Below are 16,244 nucleotides of genomic sequence, written 5' to 3'. Positions count from 1 at the left end.
TATACACAGCAATTTGAAATTTATAATTTTTCATCTCAAATAAGTTAGTTCTCTCATGGTCTAATTAAACATAAATATGCATAATAATTTATGAGTTGGATTTAATAACTTACCAGTTCCTTCTCAATAAAATTGTAAACTGTGTCAAAATATTCATTAACTAGTTGGGTACACTAAATAGAAAAGAAAAAAAAAGAAGATGGGTATAGGTGACAGAAAAAAAAAATTGATTGTTAGTGTCATTTGCATCTTTATTTACAGTTTCAAATTAATAATCAAGAGGGAGAGACCAATATTAGGAAAATAATTTACACTAATAGCTTATACAAAAAATTGATTATTAAATATAAAATTTTCACTCATATTTCATAGGCATCTTCAGTATATGAAATGAGAATGAGTGGAACACACACACACACACACACACACACACACACACACACACACATTAGGAAATAATACTGACACCTCATCATGACATTATCTAATGTCTGCATTAATAAACATTAATGATTGGCCACTGTTTATATGCATGCCAGCAAATCATTAGTGTGTCATCCATAATAAAGCTTAATGGTATAAGCTAACATCAAGAGAGAAAAAAAATACATTTATTAAATTCACTAATATTTTTCTGGTTTTTCTACCCTGTATCAAAGCACAGCAAAACTGACAGGCACACAATACTAAACCAAATTATTGTAGAAACAATTTAAATTATAACTGATACTTAATGTCCTTATATAGTCCCCTCTATGGGTTAGATAACTACAAAGTTAATTCAGAGAAGTCTGGCTATTAGATCTTAAAATGAGTCTCCCAGATCTTTGGTAAATTAATGCAACCATACATGAGGTGAGGAGAGTGCTTTATAGCTGATGCTGATTCTAAGAATAGCCTCTCAAACCTTTTTTTTTTTTTTTTTAAAAATAACGAAACCTGTGGTGCGATCATAATTAAAAGAAACACGTATTAACCACAGTGAAAATTATTTAATTGTAAATATTTCATCCTAAGTATCTTAGGACATCATCAGTACAGTAGTTTTAAACAATAATAGGAATAACACACAGTTAGGGCACATGATTACAATGATATCATGATTACAATAATATTATTGTAATCATGCACCCTAACTGTATGTTATTCCTATTATTGTTTAAAACTACTGTACTGATGATGTCCTAAGATACTTAGGATGAAATATTTACAATTAAATAATTTTCACTGTGGTTAATACGTGTGTTTCTCAGACCTGTAATGACTTCTATGTAATAAAGATGTTTTTCTCAAACTGATCCTATGTGAAAGAGTATCTAGAGCATTGTCTGCCAATCCCAACTTGCCATACAGATGATCTCAGATATAATTTTTATGTTCTTCAAGGTGTACATACATATATACATACATACGTGTGTATCAACTGATCTATCAGTCTGTCCAAAGCAAAGTGAGTGTCCAAGATCATGTCTTGGACACTGACTGTATAAGACATGGTCTACAAGCCCTGAATGGCTGTAGTGATGGAACCAGATATAGTTGGCCTGTGTTCTGCAGAATAGGACAGCTTACAACTGCATGGAACCTGGTAGATCTAGGAACTGTGGCTGGTCTTTGCAAGAGCAAATAAGAGATGCAAATTTTTTTTATAAGGTCTGTAAGTGATTATTTTCGAATTTGTCAGTTTACAGATGTGCCTTGGATGTATCATGGCGTACCATGCCAGAGCCTGCAAATCCTTGAATCCCGACTATTTGATCTGCTTTGTCTCAAAATTTCTCCACCAAATCAACCCCTGTCCTTTTCATATGCTCCCTCTATCACTCTCCATCAACCAATCTGACCTCTTCAACTTTCTCTAAAGCTCAACTTTCTGCAGTTTAAGTACCCCAGTAGCGAGGTCATCCTTCTTGGGGATTTCAATGTCTACAACTCATATTGACTCCCCTTCTCCAGTTTCACTGATCAAGCAAGCAGGGATACTGGGGTGTTAGCCATTAGCAATGACCTATCTCAGATCATCAATCTTCTCACCAGAATACGAGACAACCCCCCACTCCAATTTGCCAACACCTCTTCCTAACAAGCTTCCCTTCCAGATATACTGGTGTTGTCGTTCTCCTCTTGGAAACTGACCACAACCTCATACAAGTCTTTTGCTGCAGAAAAACCTATACCACCAGTTGTCTGGTGTCCTTTGGAGCTACAAGGGTGCCAACTCAGAGGACCTCCATGACTTCCATTCCTCCTTTCCATTTGTCTGACTATTGCTTCAGTTCTTCTGAAGAACAGAAATCATCCTCACATGAATGAAGGCTTTCATTCCATATTCCAGTCCAAACTCTCAGCCACCATCCAAGCCTTGGTTCTCAAAAAATGTGCTAATGCTGTAAAAGAAAAAACCTCTGCTTACCACAATTGGCTCAAGATCAAAACTCCAGCTGCCCTCTCTGCCTATACTGCAGTCCACAAAAGTTGTAAAAGAATCATCACCAAGTCAGAATTTGAAAAGGGAAAATGCTGCAAACTTGCCTCTTGCTCAAATGGTAGTCGCTCTTTCTAGTCACTTGCCAAGGCCATTGGGTGTAACTTCTGCCCATCCAGGTTTCCACCACTCATATCCAGATGGTACTGTAGTCACCTCACCAAATGACAAGGCCAACTTACTAGCATCGCTGTTCCCTTCAAATTCCTGCATTGATGACCTTTGCAAAGTTCCCTCCACTCTGTGAAGAATGGTTCTGTCTTCCATAGTCTTCCGACAAAAAGAAATCAAAAGAATCCTTAACAACCTGAATACAAACAAGGCCTTTGGTCTGGATGGTATTCCACCTACACCTATTGTGTTAAAAAATTGTGCCCAAGAACTAACATTATTTTATATTGCCTCTTCAATCTATCCTATTCAACTGGTATCTACCTGACAACATGGAAACAGTGTCCAATTGCTTTCACTTCTCTTCTCTCAAAATTATGGAGGTCATCAACAACCAATTATTGAACCATCTAGACATACCAGCTAATCAGTGACTAGCAATATGGAACCTGCCACTTGTAATCTACAACTGATTTTGCTTTCACCACCCACCTATGCACTCAAACCATGGAGAAACTCACATGGTTGCCCTCTATATCTCAAAGGCACCTGATCGTGTTTGGCACAGAGGCCTACACACTAAACTGCCATCCTATGGTCTGCCTTCCCCACTCTACAAATGGATCACTTACTCTCTCCTCAGACCTCCCCATGAATACAGGAGTAACCCAGGGTTCTGTTCTTTTATTCACTCTTTTCCTCTTGAATATAAACAACCTGTCACAGACTTCCAATCCTATCCATAGTTTTACTGACAACACTCCATTCCTCCTTTTCATTCAACAAATCTATTAGTGCTCAAGTGTTAGAATCCTCAAGATCTACCATGGCCAGGTACATGAACTCAGATCTCCTAGATATATCCCAGTGAGGCAAGGACAACCTTGTAAACTTCAATAATGCCACCAAAACACAGTAATGTCTGATCTCTTGCAAGAAAGAGCTCTCATCACCTCCTCCCCCCCCCCTTCATCACCTCCTCTTACCTTCAGTAATACTGAGATAGCCAAACAAGATCAGATTTCTCTTCTTGGACTGACCTGCACCTCTGATCTTTCCTGGCACACTCATATTTCAACTATAGCTTCTGCAGCTGCCAAAAAACTTTTACTTTTTGCACAAGATACTACTTCTTACCTTCACAGCTGCTAACTCTATACAAAACCCAAATCCATCCAGCCACAGAATATTGCTCCCATATTTGGGGTGGTGCACCAAAATCCTCTAAGATTGCTCGATTCTATGCAGAAGAGGGCAATGATCCCTCTCTCACAGACCCACTTTAATCCATCTCTCATAGATGTTCAGTTTCTGCCTTGTGCCTCTTCTACATACCTCCAAGGACAGTGCTCTATTGAATTGGCTATTATTCCTCCACTCATTAAAACAAGAGCCACTGCTAACTAACACCCCTTTCACCATCATCTTAAAACTCACCAAACCAACTTCACTGCCTCCTCTTTTATTCCATCTACTTCTGTCCTTTGGAATAGTTTACCCCACTCTGCCTTACACAAAGATTATAACCATCAGCTGTTCAAGCAAAATGTGAACAGACGCCTCCTTTCTTCTATTCTTTTTGCCCACACATGACACTAGTGTGCTATAGGTCTTATAGCCTTTCATGTGTAGACCAGATATATATATATATATATATATATATATATATATATATATATATATATATATATATATATATATATATATATATATATATATATATATATATGGGATGGTAATAAATTTGATGTAATCTTTTCCTGTTTTAGAGAGAGAGAGGGGGGTGTTAATATTGTTTTTGTTTTGATGGGGGGGAGCCATTAGATAAGAAGGTATTGTGAATGCGCTCAAGTTCAGTAGTGAGGGCATTAATGTTGGAGCTAGTCCTTGTCCTGCTCTACAGGATTTTAATTATCCCATACTGTTGGGAGATAGGCCAGGACTAGTGAATGTGATCAAATGCAACTATTATGGCATCTCCACTCCCCCCCCCCCAGCAAACTACACAGAAACTTTTGAAGATATAGCCTCTGCCCCACACAGACCTAGTTTGGGTATGCTGTGTTATGTGTGTTGATTATGTGCTTTCCATTTAGCCACAGGTTCTGAGGCTTTTAACACATCTTAATAACCAGTACCCCAAGATCCAGTTCACCTTGGGGAAAAAAAAAAGCCATCCATCCATTCCAAGATACTTTGATTACACATAAACAAACCAGAAGATTATAACTGCTGTTTATCATGAAGAACATAAACTGCATCAAATGCCATGAATCTGGACCAATGGCAAGCTAACTCCTTTGAGCACAGTTGTTTAGAAAAATATGGTCCTGAAGAGATTTCTTGTGGAAATCACATACCACTGAATTTTCTATCATGAATTCCAATCACTTCCTGTTAAAGAAATTATATATTACTCATTGTTTCATGTAAGTACTGTCTGTCAATCACTCTGATCTAGTTACATTCCTATTCATTCACGAGCAACTAAATTATAGTACTGTTTTGATTAAAGCAAATGCATTTCACGAATCATCCTTATACTTCTCTAGATTTTATAAGAATCTAATATCTTAGAAATAACTTACAGAAAATAAAATATTTCATCATCATCAATTCCTGACATGTACCCTCAAGGGGTGTACAGGATATGATAGTACTACATGAAATATATACGTCATAACTTCCTATCTACAATATTCCTCCAAATCAGTCTGTTACTTGTCAAGACTCCAACATTATCAGATCTTATATTTCTATCATCTAAGGCACTTTGTACCGTATCCATCCACCTATATCTTGGTCTTCCTCTGGGTCGTTTTCTTGCCAATCTGACAGAGAACACTTGTTTTGCTAACCTTTCCTCGTCCATTCTGTTTAAGTGATCACACCACCTGAGATTAGCTCTGCTAATGCATTCCTGGATGCTGACAATGTCAAGTTCTTTCCTAATATCCTCATTTTTAATATGATATTGCCATTGATGCCATCTGTTCAAGCTTCTAATCTTTCTCAGGACTCTCATATCTGCGGTCTCTAGTCTGTGGTCAAGTGTTTTACTTCTGACCCAGCTCTCAGATCCATAAGTTAAAACTGGTTTGAACAACATTGTCTTGTATATATACAGCTAATTTAGTGTTCCGACTAGTTTCTCTCTTATTCCATATGAATTTATTCAATTGACTTCCTACCACACCAGCATTGTTGATTCTGTTATCTATTTCCACATTTAATTTACCATCTTCACTAAAAATTGTGCCTAAGTAGCCGAAATGTTTTACTTGTTCCACAGGTTCTCCGTTCAAAAACACAGTTGACATTTTCAACGATTCTACCTATTTTCATTGTCTTTGAATTGCTGACCTTCATACTATATCTATTACAACAGTTATTCAATTTAGTCAGGGAATCTTGCAAACTTGTAGCAGATTTATTTAGAAGTATAGCATCGTCTGCATAAAGCAAAGAGCATACATTAACATCTCCAATTCTGATATCATGTTTAATAACACTTTCCTTCATAATGTGATCCATATAGATAATGAATAACAGAGGGGATATTGTACATACATCCTTGTCTGACAACAGATTTAACATTAAACCATCTTCCTGTACTTCCTTGAATTCTAACTGCTGACTTGAAACTCAAATAAAGACTAAGTATTGCTCGATATAATGCCTCATTAACACCATATAACTGTAGCATATTGAATAGCTTCTCTCTTGGCACCTTGTCATATGCCTTTTCCAGATCGACAAAACTTAAATACAGATCTTTGTTATATTCCCATGCTATCTAGACTATTTGTCGTAAAGTGAAGATCTGATTCTAACAGCCTCTATTTGGCCTGAATCCAGCTTGTTCTTCACCAAGTTTTTCTTCCACAATTCTTCTCAACTGTTTCTCAAGTATACTTGCATAGATCTTGCCAGAAACACTCAGTAGGGAAATACCTATGTAATTCTCACATTCAGTTTTATTTCCCTTTTTATATATGGGTACTATGAGAGCTCTACTCCAATCATTGGGAATTCGTCCCTCTGTGCAGGCATTCTGAACTATGCAGTGCAGCCACTGTAAGACTTTTATACCACCATACATCAGCATTTCTGGTCACATATCATCTACTCCTGCTGCCTTTCCGCATTTCAAGCCTTTCATGGCTTTTTCTACTTCAAGTATGGATATGTGTTCCTGACTATATGCCTGTTGAGTGTTTTTACCACTGTGCTATCACTGCTTGTTTCATTTAGCAATTTTCTGAAGTAATTACTTCATACCTCAAGGATATCTTTTACTCCTTCATATTTGTTAAATTAGGGACACAAAACACACGTGTTGAAAAGATTATTTTACTGATTGATAATAAAATAATAACTTTACGTTTTGACCCCTGTATTGAGGTCATCTTCAGAAGGATACATTCAGAAGTATAAGAACAAGCTACATGCTGTTGCACTCTATACAAGTAAATTACATCTACGTTGTTAACTAATCTTTTTTCTTAGCCTGCCCTCTAGTGGAAAAAAATAAATAAAATAAAAACTACAATAAACTCTGCTAAAATCCTCACGTACTAGGATTCTTCTGGAATTATACAGTTATATTATGATTATCTTCTGGATTTGTACAGTACAGGTTGCTATTGAATGCAAAAAGAAAACTACTGAACTACTTAAATCAGTTAACACGTGGCCGGAAGAAACAATCAAAAAATTAACGCCGCAGTATGTCCGCGTGCCCAGAATTTATGGCCTGCCAAAAGTACACAAAACAAACGCCATTACGTCCAATTGTGGAAGGAATTGACAGTCCGAATTACTACTTAGCCAAAAAATTAGCAGCCACACTCAAGGAATTGGTTGGTCATTCCCCTTCCTACATAAAAAATACACAATTCATAAACAAAATTAAAAATATTACACTCAACGACCAAGATCTATTAGTCAGCTTTGACATAACTTCCCTTTTCACCAATGTCCCAATCAATGATACTAACCTACTCTTACAGAACATATTTCCACACGACATCACGGCCCTCTTTGCCCACGTACTCCGCTCCGGATACTTCGTGTGGCAAAACAATTTTTACCTTCAAAAAGAGGGTACCGGCATGGGCTCTCCACTCTCCCCCCCAATAGCGAACTTTTACATGGAAGATTTTGAGCAACGAGCTCTAGAATCGGCGTGCCTAAAGCCCAAAATTTGGTTCAGATACGTCGACGATATTTTTGCCATTTGGCCCCAACAGCTGCCAAGCACTAGATACATTCCTTAGCTACCTGAACAAACAACACAAACGCATCCAATTCACCATTGAAATTGAAAAAAACAACTCTTTCCGTTCCTAGACACACTTGTCACACGTCTTCCTTCAGGCTGTCTCTCCTCAATTTACTGCAAACCTACACACACAGGCCAGTACATACACAAAACTTATCACCACCCAACAAAAAAACTAGGTGTCATAAGCACCCTTAAACACAGAGCTCAAACCATTTGTTCAAATAAACAAGCTCTTAACCATGAATATGAGACCATCAAACATACCTTTATAAAAAATGGATACAGTATAAAAACCATTCACAAGATCCTCCACAAAGATACCACTAATAACAAAAAAGATTTCAAGAATGCTATTGCTATACCATATGTTAGAGGCATTTCAGAAAAAATAGACAGAACACTACACAAATACAACATCAAAACCACCTTTAAACCCCCGACGAAATTAAGACACCTACTCAGTTCTTCCAAGGATCCCCCTGCCACACTTAGCCCACCCAGGGGTTTACAAAATAGATTGCACATGTAACATACCATACATAGGGGAAAGAAGGCGAACCATCCCAATCAGAAAGGATGAACACAAACGTCACATAAAATACCTCCATTTTAGAAAAACCGCCCTTTCTGACCACGCACTCCAAACATACCACAGAATTGACTGGAAAGGTACCAAGTCCCTACACCACACCAAAACCTGGTTCGAGCGGAAATTCAAGGAAGCATGTGAAATGCTCAAACATGATCTGAATCTGAATAAAAATGATGGTCTAACAATTCCAAGAATATGGAGGACCCATCTACAACCTTCATAGCAACCACGAAGAAAAATCTCAATACAAGACCTAGTGAAGTGTTTTTTTTTTTTTTTTCTTGAACATTCAATAGCAACCTGTACTGTACAAATCTAGAAGATAATCATAATATAACTGTATAATTCCAGAAGAATCCTAGTACGTGAGGACTTTAGCAGAGTTTATTGTAGTTTTTGTTTATTTATTTATTATTTTTTTTTATTTATTTATTTTTTAATTTTAATTTTTATTTTTTTTTTTTCCCACTAGAGGGCAGGCTAAGAAAAAAGATTAGTTAACAACATAGATGTAATTTACTTGTATAGAGTGCAACAGCATGTAGCTTGTTCTTATACTTCTGAATGTATCCTTCTGAAGATGACCTCAATACAGGTGTCGAAACGTAAAGTTATTATTTTATTATCAATCTGTAAAATAATCTTTTCAACATGTGTTTTGTGTACCTAATTTAACAAATATGAATGCTGATCACCATGTAACCTTAAAAGAAAGAATCGTTTACTCTCGTTTTCATGTCATCTCTAGCTCCTTTTACAGCACTCTTTCCTCCATTTCTAAGCTTCTTCAACAACCTCCAGAATATCTTACCACCTTCTTGATATTTATTTTCTATGTGCTTGCCAAAGTCCTCTCATGACTTTTGTTTAGCTACTTTTACACAGTGTTTCGCTTTCTTACATTTGTCTCTGTATTCTCAAGGGCAAAAGCTGACTTATTTACCAGGAACCTAAGATGTGCTTTCTTCTTTTCCTTCACTGCCTCTTTAACTTCTTGTGTCCACCATGGATTTCTGATTTTTCTATCCTTGCAGACAACCTCACCACATTCCTCCTGGCTGAATCAATCAGGGTTTTCTTCAAGGCTTGCCACTGAATCACCAAGGTTGGTTCCTGTTCTCAAACTCTTTCATTTTTTCTTCAATAATCTTTGTGTATTTTAGTCTACAGTTCACATCTGAGAGCTGCTCAACTTTTATTCGCTTTAAAACTTTCTTACATGTTATTCTTTTCAATATGAAATTCAATTTTATCCTGCTCATGACTAAATAGTGATCACTTCCAATTTCAAATCCTCTGTACACTCTGGTGTCCCGCACCAGGGAGAAAACATAGTCAACGAGAGACTTTTCTTATTCCTTGCTTCTCTTCTGTGAATTTGTGCGCATTTTTATGTTGGAACATGGTGTCAGTAATAACCAGTCCAAGTCCTGAGCAGAAATCCAACAGGTATTTTCCATTATTATTAGCTTTGCTCTTTTCTCCAAATTTTCCCAAAACATTTTTGTATGTCTGACAATCATTTCCTACTCTGCTATTTAGATCCCCAACAAGGACCAACTTTTCCTTTTTCATTGGGCCAGTTGCTTTCTCTAAAGCATCAAAAAATTCCTCCACTTCTACCTTAGTAGAACCTTCTGTGGGACCATATGCACAAGTAAGTCTCATTGTCCAATTCCCTATTCTGATATTTGCCCACATTACTCTACTTGAGACTGCCTGCCATTCAAGAAGATTAGCCTCGTATTTACTGTTGAATACTATAGCTACTCCTTTTCCTTGATTGTCATTTCCTGAATATAACATTTTGTATTTATTGATCAAAAAAATCATTAGTTTTTGTCTATTTTGTTTCAGTCACACCTATTATATCGATTTGGTACTTATCTAATTCTTTAGCTAGCTCCATTTCTTTGCCATTCAGGTTTCTTATGTTGATAGTACCGATCTTTAACTCTGGTGATATTTAGTTGGGGTGTGCTTTCAGATTTGTTCTGGTAGCTGAGTTTTCGCTGTTCGCCCTGGTTCCCTGGTGAAAACAACAGGGGCCTTGTTTAACCGGGCGACGCCCCAGCCGGCATGAAATTTTGTCATGTTGTACCATCATTTTCTATATTGGATTAAGCCAATAAGAATACAATTTGGTCAGCTAAATCCCAAATTGCCAGCCCATCCTTGTTTGTTCAGTATCCAGGTAGATACCCAACAGGGTGCACCACGAGAAGATGAGGATTGGACATTAGGTCAGAAGCCCTGGTCGGTTCTCCGCATTCCTTTAAAGGCTATGTGGAGGTCTCCTCTCAGTTATACAGCTTTGACCCTTAAGCACCCCAATAAAATATTTTAAAATCATAAATATATTAACTTGCAAAATATTAAAATTGGAGTTAAGAAAACAGTTCACATCTTAATGCTTTAGCACTAAATGTGCACTGGCAATTCCTGCTAATAGAACTGTCACTCACACACACAGACAAAGTGGGGGGTGAACAAATTCTATGGATAATGTAAAAATCCTCTAAGCTTAATTAACAATAATTACTAATGAAGTTTTTTTCCTCCTCTTAAAAAAGAGATGAAATGCAACATTTTATAATTCCCACAGGACATTTCCATATTTTTGAATGACATTTCAAAAGTAGTCTGAATGGCAAGAAAAAAGTAGCAGCATGGTTGGACAAAAATTGCAACCATTAACATCAGTTATCGATGGATCAGAACAAGCATAAATACAAGGGAAAGTTGAGGATTTTGACAACATCCATTATCCCAACTCTCTACACTTATCGCAGAACTAAAGCTTGAATAATGGATGAGAATTAAGACTGAATGACAAAGCAAAAGCCTGACCAAAAAGAAGAAAGTAAATATTATGAAGATAGTCTAACTTGCATTGTTAGAAGTTAACATGCCAGTGAGATGATTGGGAATAACATGTTCCCTGTGAAATATTGTAACATGCCTTGACTATGGGAGAGAACGGCCTCATCAACAGTAACTGGAAGGATTATTGAAGTAAACTTAAAGTGTTGAGAGGGCATGCAGTATTATCAGAAATTTAGTGGACACGTGTATTACTGAGCAGGATTAATTATTAATAACATATGCATTATATCCTCTGGCTAGATCAGTGGAAACAAAGAAAGGCATTTAAATGGATTTATATACATTAAAGTTGGAGGAATATAACTGTGATTAAACACATTTTTGCTTATTTTATAAATAGCTACTGGGAAAATGAGTCATAAGAAGAGCTTGCATGGAATTTAAAGAGGCCAAAAATAAGGCTTCAGAATTTTTTTAGCTGTATTAAATACTAAATATTGTAGAATGTCCAAAGTAAACAAGTTAATTATAGGACACAGTTATCAATCAAATAACAGTTAACAAAATAATTTCATATTGACATTCAGCAGAATCTTACCTCTGATGAATATGTTTTCGGTATTACTTTGCAGAAATTCAATAATGCAGTTTTAAATTCTTCCTATAAAACAAATTTTTGAAAGAAAAATAAACATAATTAATATAAACTCAATTTTATAAGTGTTTCAAATATAACATGACAGGTCACATGCTATGTTTATCTAATCTCAAAATATTAGTACATAATATATATTTTCTTTCTGTCCAGTCTATGTGAACAATTTGCATGATAATTTGTGAGTTTGTTTATATGGTTTTTTATTACTGTCCAACTATTGCATGCTTTCCATAAGCGTATGATAGTGAAAAGAATGGCTTTCTCCTTTAGATAACATTAGAACAAAGTAATCACATTTAATTTCTTCTATCATAATCAAGATTAAAATGTTAATATTAACACATTTAATCTGTATTAACTTTGAATCACTATATGTTTCTGACCAGAAAAAACAATTGAAAATGGAAATAAAGTTGTTATTACAGACAGCTAAAGATGCACAGAAGAATCCAAGCAAGTGGTCAAGTAGCATGATCATATAATTAATAAGATAAAAAAATGGATTTCATCATCATCATCAAATTCCTGCCATGTACCTCAAGGGGTGTACACGATATGATAGTACTACATGAAAAAATTTACATCATTATTAATTTCCTATCTACAATTTTCCTCCAAATCAGTCTGTTACTTGTCAAGACTCCAACATTATCAGATCTTATATTTCTATTGTCTAAAGCATTTTGTACCGTATCAATCCACCTATATCTTGGTCTTCCTCTGGGTTGTTTTCCTGCCAACCTGGCAGAGAACACTTCTTTTGCTAATCTTTCCTCGCCCATTCTGTCTAAGTGACCATACCACCTAAGATTAGCTCTGCTAACGCATTCCTGGATGCTGACAATGTCAAGTTCTTTCCTAATATCCTCGTTTTTAATATGATATTGCCATTGATGCCATCTGTTCATGCCTATAATCTTTCTCAGGACTCTCATATCTGTGGTCTCTAGTCTTTGGTCAAGTGTTTTACTTCTGACCCAGCTCTCAGATCCATAAGTTAAAACTGGTTTGAACACTGTCTTGTATACAGCTAATTTAGTGTTCCGACTGATTTCTCTCTTATTCCATATGAATTTATTCAATTGACTTCCCACCATACCAGCTTTGCTGATTCTGTTGTCTATTTCTATATTTAATTTACCATCTTCAGTAAAAATCATGCCTAAATAGCTGAAATGTTTTACTTGTTCCACAGGTTCTCCATTCACAACACAGTTGACATTTTCAATGATTCTGCCTATTTTCATTGTCTGTCTTTTTATTGCTGACCTTCATACCATATCTATTACAACAGCTATTCAATTTAGTCAGAGAATCTTGCAGACTTGTAGCAGATTTATTTAGAAGTATAACATCATCTGCATAAAGCAAAGAGCATACATTAACATCTCCAATTTTGATATCATGTTTAATACCACTTTCCTTCATAATGTGATCCAAATAGATAATGAATAACAGAGGTGATAATGTACATCCTTGTCTCACACCAGATTTAACATTAAACCATCTTCCTGTACTTCCTTCAATTCTAACTGCTGACTTACAACTCAAATAAAGACTAAGTATTGCTTGATATAATGCCCCATTGACACCATATAACTGAAGCGTATTGAATAGCTTCTCTATTGGCACTTTGTCATATGCCTTTTCCAGATCGACAAAACTTAAATACAGATCTTTGTTATATTCCCATGCTTTCTCGACTATTTGTCGTAAAGTGAAGATCTGATTCTGACAGCCTCTATTTGGCCTGAATCCAGCTTGTTCTTCACCAAGCTTTTCTTCCACAATTCTTCTCAACCGTTTCTCAAGTATACTTGCATTGATCTTGCCAGGAACACTCAGTAGGGAAATACCTCTAATTCTCATATGCAGTTTTATTTCCCTTTTTATATATGGGTACTATGAGAGCTCTACTCCAATCATCAGGAATTCATACCTCTGTCCAGGCTTTCTGAACTATGCAGTGCAGCCACTGTAAGACTCTTATACCACCATACTTCAGCATTTCTGGTCGAATATCATCTACTCCTGCTGCCTTTCCACATTTCAAGCCTTTGATAGCTTTTTCTACTTCTAGTATGGATATGTATTCCTGACTGCACGCCTGGTCAGTGTTTTTTTACCACTGTGCTGTCATCACTGCTTGTTTCATTTAGGAGTTTTTCAAAGTCATTACTCCATACTTCAAGGATATCTTTTTCTCCCATTTTCATGTCACCTTTATCATCTCTAATTCCTTTTACAGCACTCATTCCTCCATTCCTAAGCTTCTTCAACAACCTCCAGAATATTTTGCCACCTTGTTGATATTTATTTTCTATATTCTTGCCAAAGTCCTCCCATGACTTTTGTTTAGCTAGTTTTACACAGTGTTTAGCATTCTTGCATTTGTCTCTATATTCTCTAAGAGCACAAGCTGACTTATTTGACAGGAACTTTTGGTATGCTTTCTTCTTTTCCTTCACTGCCTCTTTAACTTCCTGTGTCCATCAGGGAGTTCTGATTTTTTTATCCTTACAGATAACCTCACCGCATGCCTCTCTGGCAGAATCAATCAATGTTTTCTTCAGAGTTTGCCACTGAATCTCCAAGGTTTGATTCCTGTTCTCAAACTCTTTCATTTTCTTTTCAATAATATTTCTGTATTTTAGTCTACAGTTCACATCTGAGAGCTGCTCAACTTTTATTCGCTTTAAAACTTTCATACATGTTATTCTTTTCAATATGAAATTCAATTTTATCCTGCTCAAGACTAAATAGTGATCGTTTCCAATTTCAAATCCTCTGTACACTCTGGTGTCCTGCACCAGGGAGGAAACATCACTATCAACAATAACATAGTCAATGAGACTTTTCTTATTCCTAGCCTCTTCTTTCCATGTGAATTTGTGCACATTTTTATGTTGGAACATGGTGTTAGTAATAACCAGTCCATGTCCTGAGCAGAAATCCAACAGATATTTGCCATTATTATTAGCTTTGCTCTTTTCTCCAAATTTTCCTAAAATATTTTTGTATGTCTCACAATCAAAAATGGATTTCAAGATTACTAAACAAATTGTGATTAAAAATGACTATGACGTTTGAACTTGCAGAATAACTAACGCTAAGAGGTGTCAGTATATTACATTGACTTAAGTTCATGAGTTTCCTGGTTAGTTTTTTTGTACTGCAGAATGAGAAAACTGAATATAGTGTAGATGGATCAAAAATGATTTTGGAAGAACAACAAATTCACACTAATACTGAATCGCATTTCTTTCCTTACCTCCAATAATACCCAGATTCTCAGAAGCCTAGATATCTGTTCCTAGTCTTTTCTAATACAAGCATATTTATATCTTTCTTGACTTCCAGAAGAAAAAAAAACTGTTCATCTTCTTTCAGTTCTCAGCTCTGGTTTGTTTTTCATCAACTGATCACATTGTATAGATGCATACTTTTGAGGGTTTTTGTTTTTTATCCTTCTGGATAAAAAAAACTTTTTTATTCAGAAAAAATTTTTTTATCCAGAATTTTTCCAGAAGATTTAATCTTTATCATAAAAAAATTTAAAGAGATTCTAAATGCAAAATTAAATAAATTCTATCCAATAAGATGAATTATCTTTTCAAATTTTATTTTTCCAATAAAAATATAATATTACAGCAAGGATGACATTTATTAACCATTCTTTGATCTATGACTGAAAAAATACAATGCTATTTATCAATAAGACTTGAAACTAAGATCAAAGGGGGTGCTTAAGGGTCAAAGCTGTATAACTGAGAGGAGACTGCCACATAGCCTTTAAAGGAATGCAGAGAACTGACCATGGCTTCTTACCTAATGTCCAATCCTCACCTTCTTGTGGTGCACCCTGTTGGGTATCTACATGGATACTGAACGAACAAGGATGGGCTGGCAATTTGGGATTTAGCTGACCAAATTTTATTCTTATTGGCTTAAACCAAAATACAAAATGGTACAACATGACAAAATTTCATACCGGCTGGGGCATCGCCCGGTTAAACAAGGAACCAGGATGAACAGTGAAGTCAGTTATTGGAACAAATCTGAAAACACACCCTAACTCAACATCACCAAAGTTAAAGATCAGTACTATCAACATAAGATGGCAAAGAAATGGAGTTAGCTAAGGAATTTAGATAAGTACCAGATCGACATAATAGGGGTGACTGAAAGAAAAAAGACAAAAACTGGCGAGATCTTTGAGCGATCAATACAAAATGTTAAATTCAGGCAAGGACAATCAAGGAGTAACCATAGAATTCAACAAAAA

At 35.9% G+C, this 16,244-nt stretch overlaps 1 protein-coding gene across 1 annotated transcript in view; it reads right to left on the bottom strand.

Annotated features, from left to right (window-relative positions):
• LOC150099493 (uncharacterized) overlaps positions 1-16,244 on the bottom strand; it is a 301,600-nt gene that overhangs the window by 176,096 nt on the left and 109,260 nt on the right. Inside the window, exons 12-13 of the mRNA XM_090404210.1 lie at positions 11,900-11,962; positions 114-173 (exon numbers count right to left, since the gene is read on the bottom strand). Of these exons, the coding sequence (XP_090260336.1) occupies positions 114-173; positions 11,900-11,962 (123 nt within the window). The remainder of the gene's footprint in view (positions 1-113; positions 174-11,899; positions 11,963-16,244) is intronic.

The sequence above is a fragment of the Typopeltis vanoorti genome, chromosome 14 (genome assembly GCF_054136105.1).
Source record: "Typopeltis vanoorti isolate ZY-2024b chromosome 14, IOZ_Tvanoo_1.0, whole genome shotgun sequence".
Taxonomy (NCBI): Eukaryota; Metazoa; Arthropoda; class Arachnida; order Uropygi; family Thelyphonidae; genus Typopeltis; species Typopeltis vanoorti.
Note: the sequence above shows the minus strand (reverse complement) of the source record. Positions and strands in the feature narration are given on the sequence as shown.